General features: G+C 37.1%; 1 protein-coding gene across 1 annotated transcript; it reads left to right on the forward strand.

Moving 5' to 3' along the window:
- The first annotated feature begins 3,031 nt into the window (after positions 1–3,031).
- On the forward strand, positions 3,032–22,876 carry LOC149848805 (actin T1-like protein). The gene is made up of 4 exons (XM_089997563.1): positions 3,032–3,251; positions 21,233–21,311; positions 22,239–22,310; positions 22,600–22,876. Exons 1-3 carry the CDS (start codon positions 3,100–3,102, stop codon positions 22,302–22,304), a joined length of 297 nt encoding a protein of 98 aa, XP_089853689.1. The 5' UTR covers positions 3,032–3,099; the 3' UTR covers positions 22,305–22,310; positions 22,600–22,876.

The raw sequence follows: 22,876 nt of genomic DNA on the forward strand, positions 1-22,876 counted from the left end.
CAGTAGAAAAACTGAATATGTGATTATGACATGCTCACAAGTGTTCTAAGGCAGTCAAAAAAACTTTATATGTGATTCTATTATGCTCATATGTGCTCTAAGGCAGGCAAAACAAAAAACTTTATATGTGATTCTATCATGAATGATATGTGTTCTAAGGTAGTAAAAAAACTCTATATGTGATTCTAGCATACCCATGTGTTCTAAGGCAGTCAAAAAACTGAATATGTGATTGTAACATGCTCATATGTGTTCTAAGGCAGTCAAAAAACTGAATATGTGATTATAGCATGCTCATATGTGTTCTAAGGCAGTAAAAAAAACTTTATATGTGATTCTATCATGCTCATATGTGCTCTAAGACAGGCAAAAAACTTTATATATGATTATAGCATGCTCATATGTGCTCTAAGGCAGACAAAAACTCTATATATGTGATTCTACTATGCTCATATGTGTTGTAAGGCAGACAAAAAGCTATATATGTGATTCGATCATGCTCATATGTGTTCTAAGGTAGTCAAAAATCTGAATATGTGATTATAGAATGCTCATATGTGTTCTAAGGCAGTCGGAAAAACTCTATATGTGATTCTACCATGCTCATATGTGCTCTAAGGCAGGCAAAAAGCTGTATATGTGATTTTAGCATGCTCATATATGTTCTACGACAATCAAAAACTGAATATGTGATTATAGCATGCTCATATGTGTTCTAAGGCAGTAAAAAAATCAGAATATGTTAAGGCAATCAAAGTTACATGAAATCTAACGACATACAATATATTGCATAAAACTTTCATACCTGAGAGGGACCTGCAATCAAAGTTTCCCTGTTCAGCAAAAAACTGTTGAACTCAGCTCGGAGAACGTCGACGACGGTTTCATGGAAGTAGTCACACATTGTGTCCTTAACGATCTGACGTACATCATCACCGAAAAAAATAGGATGCTACTTGGAGCTTATGTTGACGGAAAAAGTCTGTGAGCCATAACTGAAAGAAACAATAACATGTGAAGTGTTCATATTACTCTCAAACTCGAACACATGACCCTTTTTGGGTTCACCTATTGCAGTCACCCATGCTGCAAGATCAAATGATGGATGTTGAGTAGCGTCATCGCCATATCGCTCTACCATCTGTTGCTCATATGCCTTCTACAAAATAATGTTTACAGTATGCATTAATAATTAAAAATTACAATGTTTATGATAACTTGCATATTGCAATGATTATTAATAGAATAAATACATACCGTTGTCGTTCTCGCCTTCTCTGATACGAAGTCTCCCGTGGTCTTCCGTTTATATGTTTCAACAAACACATCCTTATATGGTACAATGTTTCCTTTTTCTGCTTCCTGCGAAGTTAAATGATAAAAGATTTAGTTAACAAGTTCACAACAATACTTATAAAATTGATATTATATATTAATGAGTTACCATTTTCTTCAGATGACTCTCAAAAGTCTTAGATCCACCTGTGTGTAGATGAGCCTCAGACATTTTTGCTCGATTTTGTGCAGCCTTTGCAGAATGATTTTGAAATGCATCCCCCGCCCACTTGTCGCACATTCCCTCCCAATAATCTCTCCTGATAGTAATAGGGTCATGACCTTTCCACTGTAGTGGATCATCTAATCCGTCAGATGTTTTTTTTGCTACAGTTTTCATATTGTGCAGCATGTCTGCAAATCGATTGGCAGCCACCCTCTAACACACCTTCCTTGCATCATGTTCCTCCACCGTAGTCGAGAAACGATTCAAAGCCTATATATATATTTTCAAAAAGTTAGTAGACATGATTATAAAAAAAATTAAATATGAAACACATTAACTATGACAAACAACTGTATACCATGAATGAGGACCACAATCTGTCTATCACCTCTTTTGGATACTCAAAAAAGAGTAAATAAAACTTCCTGTTTTACATAAACGCTTTCTTTTTTGTCTCATCATATATGTAGATTTTATATTAGAAGCACAACTTTAAAGGAAATAAGTATCAATTGTTTTAATATGAAATGTGTATTTTGAATATTAAAAAGTCTAATTTCATATTTGATGCAAATCAGTTGCCTTAGCTTGTGAAAAAACAACTAAGTTACACTACTCCTACCGATTTATGCTACCAAAGTTAAATTAATGAAAAATAAATAAATAGCTAATACATAGAATTCAAGAAATAACAATAATTAAATCCAACCACTTCGACTAAGAAACTTATATAATGAGTATTTTTATAAGGAAACACGAGAAACCCTATGTCTATTTTGGATCCAAGATAGATCATTTATATTAAAAGATTCAATTCATAATAGAACCCAAATAAAAAACCTATACTAAAAATTAAATTAAACTTGATATGATTTTTTTTAAAATTAGAGAAAAAACATCTCACTCACTGAGTTCATTGTTTTTATTTACCTATCAAGGAGTGCACCCAGCAGCAAGGGATGCGCACCTGTGGGGTTTCAAACTAATTACAACATGCGAATCGCCCTTACCAGGTGAATGGAGTCCTCATAAGTTATAATCCATCATACCAAGTCCCATGGACAGCTGGGTTCTATTATCCTAATCACTTAGGTCCTTGTAAGTAGGGGTGGCAGTGGGCTTGGGGACGACTGGGCCCCACCCCTCTTACCCTGTTTGGATCGGGGATGAAGGGCATGAAATGGGAATTGAGGCAGGGATGAAGGTTAAAATCTATCCCGGTGTGGGGATGGACTTACACTTTCCTTCGCCTTGCCCCGTTCTTGTCTCAATCCCCGTCCTCAATCCTTTAAGGGATGTTTATAAACAAAGGGGAAATAGGGCCTTGCCCCACCTCTGCCCTCAGTTTGAACAAGGGATGGAGGACATGAAACAGAAATGAATGAGGGGATGAAGGTTAAAATCCATCCGTGCAGGGATGAAGGTTCGGATTTTGAAACGGGGCGGGGGTGGATACCTTGTCCCCCGCCCTTGCCCCGGTCCACTGCCGTCCCTACTTGCAAGGCAAGTCAGTGATGAGAGAGAGAGAGAGAGAGAGGATAACATAAATTAACAGGGGGAGGAGAGGGGCCAAAGAGAAAAAGGAAGGGAGAAGAGCGATGGAGAAGTATTTCGGGAACCCTTACAGAGGCGACCCGGGCGTGCCGCACAGCGACCCGCAACGGTACGTGAGCATCTGGATTGGATCGGTCGCCTTCAACGTCATCACCTGGTTCCGCCCCTACTTCTGGCAGCTCTCCAACGCCTACAAGTAAGGAAAAAAACCCGAAAACGAAGAAATATGTTCGATCCTTCTTCGTTTCTGAGTTTTCCTCTTCCTGGATTTCTGTGGTTTTCTTAATTTCTTTTTGATGGTTGCGTTTTCTTTTCATGGATTTCTTTTTTTTCTTAACTGGGTGGTGTTTGGATTGACATGATAAGTGAGATAAGATGGGATTTTTGCGTTGTGGACTGAGATTACAACGTTTCTTACTTTATCCCAGCTTTTCCGGATAAGTGGGTGTCTTCCAAACAAATCCATTAAACACATCGAAGATTCCCTGCTTTTTCTTGAGAAGTGGGTGTCTTCCAAACATCCCCATTAGACACATAGAAGATAATCTCTCTCTCTCTCTCTCTCTCTGACACACACACACACACACATTCCTCCATTTAATCCTATTAATGTATTTTTTTGGTGGGGTTTGAATATGATGGCTGGGTGGGATAGAGTTAAGTATCTTGACTGAGGGGTCTTGAGTTTGAATCTTACTGAGGGCAAAGAGAAAAGAAAAGATTATTATATTGGGGTGCATGAAATCTTTCAGGATTCAGCCTACTTGTTCCTCCAAAATGTTATTGGTCTATTCAATATGTGTTATACCACCACATTTTGGTATTGGCATTGCTTATGGTTACTAGAAGTTTCTGCCTATCCTCGGAATCTCGATTCTCCAGAATCCACTTCAGAGATTGGAAGCTAGCAAATTTTGAAGCTCGCTTTCCATGTTATATGCAGCAGGCTTTGACAAACATGGGATTGTGGATGAGAGAATCATACTTTTTATGAAGGAGCAGCATAATTACACAATAGGATTCAGTTTCTATATGAAGGGGAGCATAGTCAATTTTAAATGAGTTGAGGCATAAACTATAAATGATAGTCCATTGTAATGTTTTTTGTTTAGGTGATTCAACCAATTGTAAGAAAAAATGTTCAGAATTTTCTTCTCATTGTAACATATCCACGAATATGTACTCTTCTGCATACCATTCATAGAATTTTTGTTGCTAAAGTTATATTGTTATTTCATGCTTATTGGTTATTGTGGTATTAGTGGATTATGATTTTTTTCCCGTCAATCTCAACACGTTCATACTGATTTTCATCTTTATGTCTAGTACTATTACATGAGCGACCTTCTAGAGGTGAAAATTTTAGTCACTAGTAGTATTACATGTATGTTCATTTTGATTCTTTTTAGTTTTGAATTCCATAAAAGTTCCCTAACTCTCATCTTGAGCAATTTTTCCTCGTGACTTCATGCGCAAGATTCAAAAGAAAGAAATTGTAGAGGCTTTGAAGAAAATGAAATCAAGAAGGGCAGTTGGCCCAGATGGTATACCTATCGAGGCTTGGAAATGCTTGGGAGAGAAAGGTTTAGAATGGTTGACAAATCTTTTTAACAAGATTTGGCGGACAAATAAGATGCCTAATGAGTGGAGGAAGAGTACTTTGGTGCCTCTATATAAGAATAAGGGTGATATACAAGATTGCACAAACTATCGTGGTATAAAACTCATGAGTCATTCTATGAAACTTTGGGAGAGGGTGATCGAGTCTAGGTTGAGGAAGGTTGTCATGATATCGGAGAATCAATTTGGTTTTATGCCTGGAAGATCAACTATGGAAGCTATACATCTTTTTAGACAACTTATCGAGAGAAATAGAGAGAGGAATAAAGATTTGCATATGGTTTTTATTAATTTGGAGAAGGCATACGATAGAGTACCTAGGGACGTTCTCTGGTGGACAATGATGAAGAAAGGTGTTTCTCTCAAGTACATTAGAATAATTAAAGATATGTATGAAGGAGTAGTAACCAATGTCCGCACTTGTGGAGGGGTGACAACCAATTTTCCTATAACGGTTGGGTTACATCAAGGATCTGCTTTAAGCCCTTTCCTATTTGCTACAGTGATGGATGAGCTTACGAGATCAATTCAAGAAAATGTGCCGTGGTGTATGTTGTTTGCTGATGATATTGTTTTGATTGATGAGTCTAGAGCTGGGGTTAATGCTAAGTTAGAATTATGGAGACAGACATTGGAAGCAAGAGGTTTTAAGTTGAGTAAGAGTAAGACAGAATACATGGAATGTCGGTTTAGTAAGCAACGAAGTAGTGATGGGAGTGTAGTGAAGCTTGGTGAGCAAGAAATACCGGTGGATGATTGTTTCAAATATTTGGGATCTATCATTCAAAAGTATGGAGAAATTGATGGAGATGTAAATCATAGGATAAAGGTTGGGTGGATGAAATGAAAAAGTGCAACTGGAGTGTTGTGCGATCGTAGAATGCCATTGCGGTTGAAGGGAAAGTTTTATATGACGACTATTAGGCCTGCTTTACTATATGGTACGAAATGTTGGGCTGCCAAGAGACATCATATTCAAAAAATGAGTGTAGCGGAGATGCGTATGCTGAGATGGATGTGTGGAAATACAATAAAAGATAAGATTCAGAACGAGGAGATACGTAAGAAGGTAGGCGTTGTACCCATTGAAAATAAGATGAGAGAGAATCGTTTACGGTGGTTTGGACATATTCGGCGAAGGCCTAATGATGCTCCAGTTAGAAGGATGGAGAAATGGAAAAATATATTAGTTAAAAGAGGTCGGGGTAGGCCTAGGAAGACATGGATGGAGGTGATAGGAAAGGATATGAATGCTTTGAACCTCACCGAGGACATGGCATTGGATAGAAATGATTGGAGGAGAAGGATTCATGTGGAAGACCCATAATGATTTTCTTTTTTGGTTCATATCGCCGACCCCAATTATTTTGGGATGAAGGCGTAGTTGTTGTTGTACAAATACCTGAAAAGCATTGTTTTTTGCGTCCTCTCTCACATCACATCGCATCTCAACGCTGCTTTCCTCTATGGCAACCTTGGTATTTCACTTCTTGCTTCTGCTTCCATGTCACCCCTTAATTCTGTTTTTCTCTTTGACAACCTTGATATTTCTTTGTATCTTTGCTTAACATGTTGAAACCATCTCAACAACACTATTTACTCTTTCCCTTGTTGCTTGAGATGTCCACACTGAAGTATGCAACCAAGCTCCATGCAATCTATTCTACTTCATAATTTCCTTTTCAAACACTCAAATTCAATGGTGTGTGTGTTGTTATAGTTGTTGGAAGATATCCATTCAGCAAAACAGATACATATTTATCACATAAAAATACAGTTAGCTTATCTTTGCGTCAACCATGTACCACTATTTCTACTGGTGTAACTGACTGTTTTATGTTGTCTTATAAAGAACCAAGATGCTGAAGCTTGTCAGTTGCAATGCTGTATGGGCGTCATGAATTGTTTTCCTGTTAAACTTTCAGTTCACGTGCTCATCCACTGGCTCTCACACTTGTATGCCTCAAAGTTTTTGTTTGCTTTCTTTTTTCTCATAACTCTTAATTTGCATCTTTTATAGTCTGGCTAATAAGTGCCATGCTACCTACAAACAATATAGCACATGAGATTTTTTCTTATATAGATGGTATCATGTCATCTATGTGCAAATACTTATGGCATAGCCACTTTATGTTTGTCCAAAATTGACAAGAGAATCTCTTCATGCAAAGTTAAGTTAGAAATACATGTATGAAATATGCCTGATAATTTAAGCACATATTTGCGAAGAAAGCTTTTGAAATACAGTGGCAAGAGATCCATAATTTTTAGTGGTAGTTTTCTGTCTAGAATCCATCTAATACTTGATGAATTTGTTGAACTTTTGATCCTACCAACATTTTCTTTAGGCTCGGTTACAGATGAATTAAATCATGTGTGACAGATTTTCTGGTGTATTCATCTGGAAATGAATAGATAATTTTTTTTTCTTGTATTCTGAATACAATTCAGGTGACAATGAATCATCTCTGAGATGATAAGATTATGTTGTTGGTTGTATCTCTTTACTTGCTAGGCAATTGGTTTCTTGTTTGTGGACCTATGGTTGTTCTATGGTGCTTCATGAAATAATCATACTCAGATATGAGATAATGAAAAACAGTTTCATCTTTTATTCAGAACCTTAGGCAGTTCTGGAAAAAATATTGTTTTTGAACTATTCAGAAGCTGCCATTTTTGGTGTTTGAACTATTTGGATGCTACCCCATATTGTTGTTCTGATGCTGCTCTGTTACCAACAGGGATGGAGCCACATTGTGGGTAGGGTGGGCACGAACCCACCCTGACCTGGACTGCAAGTGGGCAGTGCCCTGGGTCAGGTTGGCCACCACCGTGCCCGACCCAATCAGGGTGACCCCAAGCCGAGTGACAAGTACCCTCTCTCTCTCTCTCTCTCTATATATATATATATATATATATATATATATATATATATATATATATAAAAGCCTGTAACAATGGATGAGCAAATCGTCCACTGTTATTGGACTATTTTCGTCCGCTGATCAACTTAGTTGTCAAAGGCCTAGGTGACCTAGGCGCAGCCCGAAAGATCAAGTTTGGGTGGTGGGGTCCTATATTACCGCCTAGGCTGGGACTGCTTAGGCTTAAGCCTAGGTTGGTCCATTTTTTTTTTGCGTTGACTGTATTCAACTTATAAAAGGGGAAAAAGGTCCATTTCCCCCCTTTTTCACTCCTCTCTTGCTCGGTTTTCTCTCCTCTCTCTCTAGGACAGAAGAAGAAAAAGAAGAAGGTCAACATCCTCCTTTAACCTCTCTCTCTCTCTCTCGGTCTGTCTCTTGTCTCTCTCACTCAGTCTCAAGCTCACTCTCTGTCTCTTGGTCTCGGTCTCACTCTCGTCTTTCTCTCTCTCTCTCTCTCTCTGTTTCCTGTCTCGGACTCACATGATCCAAGGCATGATTCCTATCAAATAAACTAGGTTGAGTACATCTATAAGGTTTAATTAATAAGATACAACCCACAACCATGATTTCTAGTATGTGGGAGTATGTACTCTTGGAGCACCGTAGCATCTCTACATATATAATTACATAGATTAACATATCATAAACATGTATTATAAATTTAGCATTTACTGTGTTTACTATTTATAAAAAATGATATTATTTGCATTTACTGTTTAGTGTGCTCTATTTGAATGTTTGTTTGAGTTATATTTTTTGTTGATTGTTTAGTGTTTAACGGATTATGATTTATGTATAGTTTATGTATTTGTAATTTTATGTATATTAATATATTATAAGTGTATGTATTTATGTGTATGTATATACTGTATAGTTTATGTATTTGTTTTTCACATATATGATATATACTATGTCACAGGGATTCAGCTAGCAGGGTGCCGCACCCGCGTCGATGCGACTCGACGCGGGAGCGGGTGCGACACCGGGTGCGGTCAACCCGATCCTGGGTGCGTTGACCGCACCCAGGATCATTTAGGTCCATTTTCTTTTTTGGATTTTTTTATTTAAAAAAAATTGCCCTTTGAAATGGGCTGCGAATTTTTTAAAAAAAATTACTGCTGACAGCTGAGACAGCAGCTTCTGTCAGCTGCTGAGCTGCGAATTTTTTTTTAAAAAAATTTCTGCTGTCAGCTGCTGACTCTACTGTCAGCTGCTGACAGCTCCTTTTTGCTGTCAGCTGCTGACAGGAGCTGTCAGCTGCTGACAGCTCCTGTCAGCTGCTTTTCAAAAGCTTTTTTCGTAAAGGATTTTCTCTCTTATATATATATATTTATATATTTTTGCCCGTGCCGCACCCCCGCACCCGGTTTTTTGGAAGTGCCGAATCCCCGCACCCGCACTCGCGCCCGCACCCGCACCCGCACCCATGTGACATAGGATATATATTAATATATGAGCTTATGCTATTTGTTGCTTACTCCTTTTGATATAGTCGAATTTACATGTTTCTTTGTTTTTAAGTACTTATCATTTTTTAGAAAAACAATGTAAGGGGCTTCTTTTGCAAGTGCTATCACTCCAAGTTTGACATTTTCAATTTTGGAAGATATGCACAACTTCAAGTGAAAATCAGGTGATCTAGCATGGGAGTGGGCCTATATTAAGGATAGACAAGATCCAAATTCTCTTATGTGCCTTAAATGTGGATAAACTTATAAATGAGACATATACAAAATAAAACATCTACTTGGGATTAGAAGAAACTTGAAGGCTTATAATAAAACAACTGAAGAAATAAAAAAAGTACTTTCTAAGTACATGGAGGAATCGAAGAAGAAAAATGAAAAAAAATAAGAGTTAATATATATGAAAGAAGTGAAAGTATGTTCTCAGCTTCCAATTCTGGCGAAGGACATGCTGCAATTTCGCAGATGGAGGGAAAACCGAGTAGTACATTCGACTTGAGACCACCACAGGCAAAAGGGCCTATAGATATGTTCTTTCGAAGTGATCCAGAGAAAGGAAGACAAGCGAACAAACAAACTACGTTAGAGAATCACTTCAAAAAGGAAGAAAGAGAAACAATGTGCGACTACATTAGTAAGTGGTTTTATGATGGTGGAATACCTTTTAATACAACGAAGTTGCCTTCATTTTACAATATGATTGAAGCTATAGGCTAATTTGGACCATAGATGAAGCCTCCATCATATCATGAGCTACGAGAACCACTTTTGAAGAAAGAAAGAAAGAAAACAAAGGAGTTCTTAAACCAATACAAAGTGTATTGGTCCAAATATGGATGCAACATAATGTCGGATGGCTGGACTGATACAAAATGCTATACACATTATTTTTTTGGTTAATTGTCTTTTGGAAACAATATTTTTGAAATAGGTTGATGCATCCAATGAAGTAAAAGATGCAAATTTGCTTTTTTGCATTGTTGAATGATATTGTTGAAGAAGTTGGGGAGGAAAATGTGGTTCAAGTTGTTACTGATAATGCCTCCAACTATGTTAAAGCTGGTAAATTGTTGATAGATAAGAGAAAATATTTATTTTAAATTACTTGTGTTGCACATTGTATAGATCTGATGTTGAAATATATAGGAGAATTGAAAGAGTTGAAGAACATTTTTGGAAAAGCAAAGCAATTGGTGGTATTCATATACAAATATACTTAAGTCAGTGTTGAGTATGATGAAAATACACACACAAAGGGACTTACATAGGCCTATAGTGACGAGATTTGCTACTAGATTTTTGACTCTAGAAAGCATATATAATTGCAAAAAAGTCCTATGGTCTATATTTATTGGAGATTGATTGAGAAAAAAATAGTTTCTCAAAAAACGTTAGTTGGTAAAAGATGTGAAAGCATGATTTTGAGTTCAAAATTTTGGAATGGAGCGAGTCGGGCTATAAAACAATAACCCCTTTAATTGATGTACTTCGATTGGTTGATAGCGATGAAAAACTTGCTATGAGTTACATCTACGAGAAAAGGGACGGTGCAAAGGAACAAATAAATGTGCAATTATAAATTATTTTTTTGTCTACTACTAATTGTAAATTTTGTTTTTAAATTTTATCTTAGCTTTTATAAGGGTTACTTTCAAATCTTTTACTTAATATATAAATTTGCTCAATGAATAAAGATATGGCTCCGTTTGAGAGATAATCAATAAAAGGTGGAGCAATCAATTTGACAAACCTTTGCATGCAACAAACTTATATTTGAATCCAGTTATATATTATGAGTACTTTAGTGCCTCTATATAAGAATAAGGGTGATATACAAGATTGCATAAACTATCGTGGTATAAAACTCATGAGTCATACTATGAAGCTTTGGGAGAGGGTGATTGAATCTAGGTTGATGAAGGTTGTCATGATATCGGAGAATCAATTTGGTTTTATGCCTGGAAGATCAACTATGAAAGCTATACATCTTCTTAGACAACTTATTGAGAAAAATAGAGAGAGGAACAAAAATTTACATATGGTTTTTATTGATTTGGAGAAGGCATACAATAGAGTACCTAGGGACGTTCTCTGGTGGACAATGATGAAGAAAGGTGTTTCTCTCAAGTACATTAGTATAATTAAAGATATGTATGAACGAATAGTAACCAATGTTCGCACTTGTGGAGGGGTGACAACCAATTTTTCTATAACGGTTGGGTTACATCAAGGATCTGCTTTAAGCCCTTTCCTATTTGCTATAGTAATGATGAGCTTACGAGATCAATTCAAGAAAATGTGCTGTGGTGTATGTTGTTTGCTGATGATATTATTTTGATTGATGAGTCTAGAGCTGGGGTTAATGCTAAGTTAGAATTATGGAGACAGACATTGGGAGCAAGAGGTTTTAAGTTGAGTAAGAGTAAGACACAATATATGGAATGCCGGTTTAGTAAGCAACGAAGTAGTGATGGGAGTGTAGTGAAGCTTGGTGAGCAAAAAATACTGGTGGATGATTGTTTCAAATATTTGAGATCTATCATTCAAAAGTATGGAGAAATTGATGGAGATGTAAATCATATGATAAAGGTTGGGTGGATGAAATGGAAAAGTGCAACCGGAGTGTTGTGCGATTGTAAAATGCCATTGCGGTTGAAGGAAGAGTTTTATAGGATGACTATTAGGCCTGCTTTACTATATGGTACGGAATGGTGGGCTGCCAAGAGACATCATATTCAAAAAATGAGTGTAGCTGAGATGCGTATGCTTAGATGGATGTGTGGAAATACAATAAAAGATAAGATTCAGAACAAGGAGATACATAAGAAGGTAGGCGTTGCACCCATTGAAAATAAGATGAGAGAGAATCGTTTATGGTGGTTTGGACATATTCGGCGAAGGCCTAATGATGCTCAAGTTAGAAGGATAGAGAAATGAAAAAATATATTAGTCAAAAGAGGTCGGGGTAGGCCTAGGAAGACATGGATGAAGATGATAGGAAAGGATATGAATGCTTTGAACCTCACAGAGGACATGGCATTGGATATAAATGATTGGAGGAGAAAGATTCCTGTGGAAGACCCAGAATGATTTTCTTTTTTGGTTCATATCGTCGACCCCAATTGTTTTGGGATGAAGGCGTAGTTGTTGTTGTTGTTATATATTATGAGTATGAAAAATATCGAGTCGAATGAGGAGATAAAGAATGACTTATGATGCAACTTTTTGAGAAAGTATTTTAAAAGGTTTTTTCAATTTAAATTGCTTGTGTAAACCGTTTATCAAATTTTCAATTTTTGGCTCACACTAGTGGTGAAGTCCGAGTTGAACACAAAGAACGTGTTTAACAATTTTTGTACCCCACACAATTACAATCTTTATTGCCTTGGATAAAAATAAATAAATAACTAAAATGAGTTATCTCTTACGGAGGGCTCCAAAAATAAAGATGCCTTATTACAAACTTTTTTAAAATAAATGGCCCTGTGACCCTAAAAAAATAAGAAAAAGTAAAATCTGTAGGGTTTCATTTTTTCGTGAACTAGCATTCTTTTCGTAAAACGTGCACGACCCTTCGCTATCGCACTTTTATCTCAAAAGTGAACCCACCTGCAAAACACAATCACTAAACACGAACTACTAGACTACCTAATCTAGTATTGTTAGTTGCAAAATAACTACTAAAAAAAAATCTATATGTATCTAATCCTAACAAAAAAATCTATATGTATCTAATCCTAACAAAAAAATCTAAAACTATATGCAGCGCCTAAGGTCTAACTTTGCATCAGCTAACTGAGGGGAAACACGCAAACTGGCCGCAATCAGCAATCAACAATACTTAAATATTTTGTTTTATGAGAATTTTTAATCAATCGCTGCTTGAATAGGCAGCTCGGCTGGTATAAGCTATTCGGCTGTATGCTGGCCGAATCTGGTTGGGCAAGGCAAACAATCAGCAAACAAAAATTTTAATTTTAATTCCGGCAGACCTCGATTTTGCACCACCCTGCGATTATGTAGATCTGCGTATTCTTGCTGATTCATGCAGGTCTATGTACATAAACTAATCCCGCCCAATCAGATTGTTCAGGATGACTGAATCAGGTCTGGACCGCGCACGCAGTGATCGAATTGTCAGCAAATCCAAAACAAATATGTCGTTCAGCCTTACTGGGTCTGACCCGACCTGACAGATCGCAGGTCGGCTCAGATCTGATTTAGTTTCACGCTGAATCCACTGCAGATCAGCCTACAGTGTGGACCAGAAAAGGAAAAAAAACTTTTGCACAAATCAGTCTGCACCACTAGACTGATTGGCTACCGCTGGGCCTGGTCTGGCCTTGATCATGATCAGGCTGAACCACACAGGTCTGATTAAAGGACCCTGACCAGATCTGCGTGAATATGCTGATCACGTAGGTCTGGTCAATGGAACTTGATCAGATCTGCAGCTGTGTCCACTCAAAAAAATAAAAACTGAAACAAAAAAAAAATACCCAACTATATGCTGTGCGAAATTCAGTTTTATCCTAACTATATGCAACCAAACAACATGCCATGCAGTATGCTATGCTGAAACATGATTTCAAATATTCGATGGAACAAAAAAATAAATCTTACCTACAGAAAATAACATATTATGCTATATGCTGAGATGCGGTTGTATGCACTTGATGAAATAAACTAAACCTAACTAAATGCGAAATATTAAAGAAGTGGGAGAGAAGACACGTACCTTGCAGTCGCTTCGTACGGAGGGATTGAGAAGAATAGTCCTCCGATGAGATGGCATGTGTACCACCACCCTTCGATGACAGGGAGAAAGAAGAAGAAGAAGAAGAAGAAGAAGAAGAAGAAGAAGAAGAAGAAGAAGAAGAAGAAGAAGAAGAAAGAGGGTAGAGAACTAGCCGGAGAAGAGGGAGAGGAGAGAGAGAGAGGAGAGAGAGAGGAGAGAGAGAGGAGAGAGAGAGAGGATGTGAGGGGCATGAATCCCAAGAGGAAGATGCCTTTCACCTCCTCTAATGAGATTATTTATAACCTAATCTAGGGTTAGTGACTTTCCATGTATTTTCTCTAAATTAGTAACCATTATTGTTAGATTTTAACAAAAAATTATCTCTTTTACTGAAAAATCATGAAATATAAGAATGATCAATTTTATTTTAGTTTTTATTTGCTTTTGTTCAATTCCTATTCAGTTACCGTATTGCTTCATTTTTATTCCTATTTCGCTTTCAAATTGATACTTCGCTTCCCGCTTCCTATAAATTTTAAAATGTCTCGCTTCTCGATTCCGCTTTTCGTATCATTTTCTGCTTCCTCTTCCTAGTTTGACAGCCTTGGGAAATACTATCGTGATGTTAGACAAATAGGCTCTAGAAACTAGTTTTTTAGTTATCATGGAATCTTAGTAGTTTAGTTACGACTTATATGACATTTTAGTATGACTTGGATGCGAATTTAATATTGTTAAGGCTTTAATTGTGTTTAAATTATCTAATTGCTTACTTGTCTTTTATTTGCATTGAGCAGGTTATCGGTTGCATGGTTTCTTCTTCTTATTTGTTGTTAATTTTTTTATACATGATTTTATTTTTTGTATATTGTTTATTGAACTTTATTCACATTGTTAGTTGTGTGGTTTGATTATTTAATTGCTCATTTATTCATAATTTTTTGAGAAGGTTATTTGTTGCATCATGGCTTGTTTATTTAATTATTCATTTCTTCTTCTTATTTGTCTATTGTTTGTATTATGTATATTGTTGTTGTTAATTTTTTTTATACATGATTTATTGTATATTGTTCATTCACATTGTTAGTTGTATGATTTGTTTATTCAATTGTTAATTTATTCTTAATTTGTTTTAGCAAGTTATATAATATAATTGCTTTACAATATTCGATGACATGTTATTATTTGTCAATTGCTTATTGTTGATTGATTTTATGTTGTATACATGTTTTTTTATTAATTTTAATAGTTTGTTTACATATTTTGTATGTTTTTTTAATTTTTTTATTTGGCATACCGCCTAGTCCTCTTAGGCCCTGCATAGGCCTTTTTAGAGGCTCACCACCTAGCGCATATCTCACCACCTAGCGCATATGACGACTAAGCTGATCGCACAAAGATCAGTGGGGAAACATGCATTTTTCACACAGACCATTAGTGGTGGTCATGAACACCGCTAGTGGTCGATTTTTTCGCAAAATCAATGCTGATCCATGCATTCGATGTCGTTTGACATTTAACCCATCCATGATTACGGGTTTTCCTATATATATATATAGTAATGGGTACATGCGAAATGAAATATGCTAAATGAAACATGCTAAATGGGTTTTTCTGCTCTTCTAGTGTTTTTTTCTTAGTTTCGACCCCATAAATGTGTTGGGCATGGTCGATTTATGAAGAATCCACACCTGGATCATGTGTTTTCGATGAAAAAATGTTATTTGGAGCCTCAAAAAATTTACAAAGATTTTGGACCATTGATTTTTCGAACGTTATAAGAACCCACCCATGTGTTGGAATAGAACACTTCAAGAGCTTTGCCCTATAAAATAAAGTACATAGATCACATCTTTACGGTCAAAACTTTAACAATAAAATGCAAAAACTCATTTAGCACATACCTATTACTCTCTCTCTCTCTCTCTCTCTCTCTATATATATATATATATATATATATTATTGTTCCTGCTCAGACCGGTGCCCTGCCGCCGGCCATCCGCTGTCCGATTTCTTCTTTTTTGCATGCCTTTTTTAGGATTAAGGTTTTTAGTAATTTTTTAATTAGTATTTAATTAGTTTTTTATTATATATATATATATATTTCAATTAGCATATGAAATTAAAAATGTTTGTTAGGATTAGGATTTGGGTTTTTTAATTACTTTTTTTTAAATAGTATTTCAATAACTAAGGTTTAGGGTTTTTGTGTTTTTTCCCAATTAGCATTTAGGTTTTTAATAAGATGGATATTAATTAGTTATTTTTGTATTTTTTAATCAATATGAAAACTATGAATAATGTTTGCTATGATTGAGGTTTTTATTTAGTTTTTTTTTAAATTGTATGAAGATTTAATTAGGTTTTATAATTTTTTGTATTTTTTTCTGAATATCATTTAAATTTTTATTTTGTTTTTAAATAAGCTGAATATTTAATTTAGGTATTTTTGTGTTTTTTAATTAACATGAAACATGATTCTACATTCTTGATTAGCATAAATACATAATTGATCAAGGTTGTAAGCATTGTATCATTACCCGTATCGGTTGGGCCCAAAGTAACCTTATTGTATCATATAGTATTGTAAAATAGCATAAATTTTTAATAAAAAATTTTTGAAAAATAAAAAGATCAAGAAAATTAAAAAAATTAACAAAATTTCTAAAAAGTCATATCACAAAATAATAATGAATTGCATAAAATACAACAATAAAATCACATATGAAACATTTATGTCTCTATGAGCTGCATAAGATATCATCAAACATCAACTAAGATAAAATCATAGATAATATTGCATGCATATCTCATAAGAACAATGCAAAATATTAAATATCTTGCAGAACATGCAACAAGCTATGTAACACGGACTCTTCTAACAGGGCATCGCACCCGCGTCGCACCCAAGTGGGTGCGACACTTGGACACAACTTCCTTTGTGTTAGGTGAAGTCAACCACACTGAGGTCCATTTCTATCCAAAAGTAGATTCAGTTAACCCTAATAAAGTTCATTTTTATCTATATTATATTACACAGTGTTAACTTAAAACTATTAAAAATTATATATATATACACACACACCCTTCCTGCACCTAAGTTTTTTTAAAGTGCCGCATCCGCACTCGTACTCGCACCCACACCCACATTCGCACCTACACCTATGTGACATAGGCCACAAGACCAGAGTTACCAGAAGCGCCTAGGTAAGTGGGGAAGCATGCTTCGGAAGCGCAAAACGTCGCACTTTCGAAATGCGCAGGGAAGCACGCTTCCCCCTCTCTTCCCCTGCGCTTCACCCATTTTTTTCAATTTTTTTTGTATTTTTTATTTTTTATTTTTGTTTTTTTTTTCGCTTCCCCCTCGCTTCCTAGGTCGCTTCCGATTCGCTTCCTAGGTCGCTTCCGAGACGATTCCCGATTCGCTCCGAAGTGGTCCCAGGCTTCCCGCTTTCTAAAATTTTGAAAATGCCCCGTATCGCTTCCCGCTCCCGCTTCCCGTATCGCTTCTCGCTCCCGATTCCTCAACTGACAACCATGCACAAGACTCATAATTTCATATTACGTAAACAAAAATATTATGGCAATAGTTGTACTTGATTTTCAATCGGTTTCCACTCATTACTTGAGTGCGCCATTGCCGTGCCAGATCATCTTATACCTAGGGATGGGGCCCCGCCCCGCCTCGCCCCGTTTGGACCGGGGATGGAGGGTATGAAACGGGGATGGAGGCGGGGACGAAGGTTAAAATCCATCCCCGTCCGGGGGTGGAGGCGGGGATGGACTAGCACGTTCCCCCGCCCCGGCCCATCCCCGCCCCGCCCCCGGCCAATCCCCATCACGGCCCCGCCCCATCCCCGCCCCCAACCCTTTATATTTTTCTACATGTTTACTGACCCTAACTCCCTTCCCTAATTTCCTAACCCTGGAGCCGCCGAGCTGGGCCGTCGCCTCTTCCCCTTCCTTCCTGGAGCCGCCGAGCCGGGCCGTCGCCTCTTCCCCTTCCTTCTCCATCCGCATTATCATTGGAGTTGGGCCGTCGCCGACCACCGTTGGCCGACGCCGACCACCGTTGGCCGACACGATCTCTCCCTCCTTCCATGGCTGATGCATTGTTTGACATCTTCTGAGATCTTAAAAACAACTTTTGACATGGCTGATGCATTGTTTGTTTGTCAGCGTATGAACTATCAAAAAAAGAAGGTAAGGTTGGGACACCTGAGAGACCACTCTCCGATCTTGGTAATCTAAGTTATCGTGGCTACTGGACTAGGGTTTTGCTTGACATTCTGAAGAAGCATAAGGGCAATATTTCCATCCTGCTTTCTTTCTGGACCTTCATGTTTCAAATTTGTGTTGCACTCTGTGGTTTTGCTTGTGCTGTCAAATCTTCTCATATAGTGGACACATTTTTCTGTGATTATAAAGCAGGTTTCAATAGGTTAATTTTTTCATTTATAGTGGTTGTTTGATTTGGCTTAATTTTTTTTAACATTTCAGATCAACTTATTTGCATATTCATTTTTCTAATTATTAAATAATATTCTCCAGTTCAGAAAAAATTGGAGGATGAGGAACTGAGTCCATTCAATATCTTCTAGAGCATGATCCATGGATGTTATGTATTAGTTTACTAGGCACAAGTAAAATCTAATTTTTGTCTGGGCTATGAAGGCGGGGAGATCCTGTTTTCCATGTGGATGAATTCATTTATCATTAACTGAAATATTAACGTGAATGATTTCTAAGTAGGGATGCAATTTGACAAACGGGGACGGGGACGGGGACGGGGACGGGGACGGGGACGGGGACGGGGACGGGGCGGGGCCGGGGCGGGGCGGGGCGGGGCGGGGACGGGGACGGGGCGGGGGTGGAGGACATGAAACGGGGATGAAGGCGGGGGTGGAGGATAAAATCCATCCCCGCCGCGGAGGCGGGGCGGGGGTGGAGGATAAAATTTTGAGGCGGGGCGGGGGTGGAAACCTTGTCCCCCGCCCCACTGCCATCCCTACTTATACCATCTTTGTTGGAGTGTGGAGCCTGATTTTTACATTGATATAAATCTTTAATTTTTGTGGATCTAACTCACTTTCTTGTGTGGAAAAATGATTTCTACCTATTTTCTTGAGTGAAAAAATGATAAAAATTTACTTTTTTTTCACCTTAACCCACTTCTTTGGGTGAAAAAATAGTGAAAATGCACTTCTAATGGTCTCTAGACAAATGAGAAGTCGGCCTTTAAAAGGTATTTAAAACCCAAAATAAAAAAGTAACTTTCGGCCTTTTTAAAGTGTGCTGAAGGTGTATCGTACGATACACCCTATATCACACCGTACAACACAATACAGGGGTGTATCGTACAATACACACTCATATTGCGGTACGAGTGTGTATCATGTCGCAAAACCCATAAGTAACAATACTTACAACATTGATGATGTAAGAATTAGGGTTTCAATTTTGTATTTGTTTAAATGACATGAATTTTGGATTATGCTTTTAAGGTGTTATGAATTTTTTCTTTTAAATTAGCACTAAATATGAAAAATGAATACTTGACTTTGGTTAGAATTTAGAATTTTAGAGTTTTTTTTGTTTCAATTAGCACAAATGATAATTTTAGTTTTTTTTTTGTTTCAATTAGCATGTACTTGTTTTTTAAATAGCAATAATCATGATTCCCATCTTTGATTTCTGTTATGGTTTGATGTTTTTTTGTGTTGTTTTTGTCAGATTTGTTTTAGCATTCGATATATGTATATTGTCATAGAAATTATTTTTCTTTTTACTGTGCATTTGTGCCTACCCTAGTTTAAATTCCTTGCTCCGCCCCTGGTTACCAAAATTTAAGTCACTATCACAAACTCTATTCAGATCATCTGAAAAGATTTGTTAGCAGTGGCAGAACTATTGGATGCTACAGTTTTTGGTGTTTGAACTACTTGGATATTACCCTCCACTGTTGTTCTGATGCTGCTCTGTTCACCAAAATCTAAGTCTCTATCACAAACTCCATTCAAGGTCGTCTGAAAGGATTTGTTAGTAGTGGCAGTACTTCTTTGGCTTGCCTTCTGCTTTTTATCTGGTGACCCTTGCTTGATTCTCACATATTTGTCTATTACAGTGATGAATTTGTCTATGACGACTATTAGGCCTGCTTTACTGTATGGTAGGGAATGTTGGGCTGTCAAGAGACATCATATTCAAAAAATAGTGTAGCTGAGATGCGTATGCTGAGATGGATGTGTGGAAATACAGTAAAAGATAAGATTCAGAACGAGGAGATACGTAAGAAGGTAGGTGTTGCACACCCATTGAAAATAAGATGAGAGAGAATCGTTTACGGTGGTTTGGACATATTCGGCGAAGGCCTAATGATGCTCCAGTTAGAAGGATGGAGAAATGGGAAAATATATTAGTTAAAAGAGGTCGGGGTAGGCCTAGGAAGACATGGATGGAGGTGATAGGAAAGGATATGAATGCTTTGAACCTCACCGAGGACATGGCATTGGATAGAAACGATTGGAGGAGAAGGATTCATGTGGAAGACCCATAATGATTTTCTTTTTTGGTTCATATCGCCGACCCCAATTATTTTGGGATGAAGGCGTAGTTGTTGTTGTTGACAGTGATGAATTGTGTAACTTGAGTTTTTTCCTAGGATGTTGGACAGCGATTGGAGTCTTCATCTTCAGCTGAGATGAGTTTTAATTATTCAATGAGTGAATTGTTGATTTGTGTGCCTTCTTTTAAGAACCTATCAATAATTGAAGGCATGAAAGCAAATCTTGCGAGGCAATACAGCAAAAATTGGATTTTCTATCAGTGCCTATCCTGCCCATCACCTAAATTATGCGTTCTGTGGGTGCTTGTCTGCAGTTTGTCTCTTTAGGTTAAAGGAATTTAATTGCTTGGCACTGGCCTGTTCAGCCATTTGTGCTGAGATGATGTAACTTTTTTGAGGCGACTGCATTGAAGTAGAATAGAAATTACACAAAAATGGTGATAAAATGTACTAAGAAAAATTAGTCCCAAACCTCTTGAACATACTTTTCCAGTTTCTGAGATGACTTAATCACAATAAATTTCAAATTGAATTTCTAAAAGAATATACGGAATTAAAACAAGCCGAGTTACTGGCAGTCACACCTGTTCTTTGAATGTTGCATGGCATCTGCTGAATATGTTTTTTTATTGAGTCAGGAAAGTAATTGAAAACTAAGGTTGAGTTCCTGAATTCTTTGCACATACTAATATTCATATTATTGATTGGTCCTGGCTTGTCTACATATACCACAATACTGTTAATATTTTTGCATAACACAATCTCGAGATGTTAAGATCTCTCCTTTATTTCCAAATATAGAGGAATAAAGAATGGATTGGTTTGTTTTCTTATTAATATATTTTACTATTATGTGTTTTGCAGCTGGCATGATCGAGCAATGCTGTTTGAACACTATCATTGGAAGAGAGCTATGAATAAGGGGCAGCCATACAAGTTCTTAGTGAGTGTTCTTCCCTACCAAACTGCATTCTTACCTCCAATGCAGTTCCTACCACTTAGCTTTGCCTGAGTTTGAGAACCAACCTGAATTTGAGTTTTTTTCCCCTTTCTTTTTCTCTTTTTAGCAAATAATGAAACACAGCCCAGACTCACCAATGCACATCATTGTATGTGTTAATGAGTTAAAAGTTGAGAAAAAAAATTAATATTAGTGCAGTTTCAGTTTTGTTATTATTTGATTGTTAAGAATAAATATCTTAATCTGGCGGTCAGTGTTATTAGGCTCTTTGTGACTCATGGCCTGTCTTGGATAATGACCCAAATCCTCTAGCAATCAAAAGATTATTATTAACAACCTCAACTTGAGTGGCCTTCTTGGTCAACTGCTCGGATGATCATACATTTGCTAAAAGCCATCGAGTGAATAAAAAGGCCCGCTACTTGCTGTGCTTCAGTAGCTAAAGCATTCAGTTGGAATGAGCATGTGTCAGGTGAGAAGCTGATGCAACCAGTCAGTGGACCCCCATGCAGCTCTGTTGTCCAGTGAACTAAGATGTCCCTAATCTTCATATGAGCCTGCGCTGCCACAGTTAGTGTGGAACTTCAGTGTGGGGAAGGCTAGGATTAAGACCACGGTCTTGAGAGTAGGGTCCGTGGTTCTAAATTTTTGCGTTCCCACATAGTGATTTAAGACAATTAGACTTGTTTTGGGTGAACTAAGCCACAAAAATGCAACATGATATGCTCCAAACATGTGATTAAAATAGTTTATTCATTTCATGTTGTTTTTACAACAATTCTCACTGATTTGATATATGTGCATCTTTTGCTTTGATCTGCCTCTCATTTTTTTTTCAATATACCATGGCATTAGTTTCTCAAGTTCTATGAGAGTTGAGTAAGCAGTTATTGTTTTGTGCCTCTGCAGTGGAATAAGAGGTCCAAGGCATTCCGTGAATCATACTACCATAACTGGCCTGTCTATTTCCCGTAGCAGATGGTGAGTTTTTCAACCTGCATACTGAGGAACAGATTAGTTTTGGTTAGCTCCGGATTTTAATTGCATTATTTTTTTGGGACATCATTCATAGTCAAACCCACAAAAGACTGTCCGTAACTGCCAACTTATCAAACTCAACCGAGTGACTCTATTCCATCTGCAAGCTGAGCAACTGTGGTTGACCTACGAATCATTTGCAATATAGTTTTCCTACACAAATAATTTAGATGCTGACTATTAAACTTTTTAATTTTTTGAATGAGATTTTTTTGTTTTCACTTTTCAACAGATTGCAGATAAAGGATGCCTGGTAGAATTCCTTTTCTCTTCGAGGGCTAGAAGAAAAATGGTCGAGTAAAACTTGGTTTTCATCAGACTGTGACTGGATAATATGTTTTGTTTCTCTTTTTCATTTTTTCTCCTACTTTGGGACCTCATCTTTTGGATGGTGACACTTCTTCCATACTTTGGTATCTTTTTGCTTTCAATTCTCATGCCTCATTAATGATGCTTTCTTGCTTACATTTCGATTTGGTTCAAATGATGAATGACTTGTTCTTGAACAC

Source organism: Nuphar pumila, chromosome 1 (genome assembly GCF_984573655.1).
Source record: "Nuphar pumila chromosome 1, dmNupPumi1.hap1.1, whole genome shotgun sequence".
In the NCBI taxonomy this organism is placed as follows: Eukaryota; Viridiplantae; Streptophyta; class Magnoliopsida; order Nymphaeales; family Nymphaeaceae; genus Nuphar; species Nuphar pumila.

Excerpts from the sequence above, each read along its gene's own strand:
- LOC149848805 (XM_089997563.1), top strand. The coding sequence starts at position 3,100 with ATGGAGAAGTATTTCGGGAACCCTTACAGAGGCGACCCGGGCGTGCCG. Across the intron at positions 3,252-21,232 it reads CAGCTCTCCAACGCCTACAA|CTGGCATGATCGAGCAATGC; the intron begins GTAAGGAAAAAA and ends TGTGTTTTGCAG. Across the intron at positions 21,312-22,238 it reads GGCAGCCATACAAGTTCTTA|TGGAATAAGAGGTCCAAGGC; the intron begins GTGAGTGTTCTT and ends GTGCCTCTGCAG.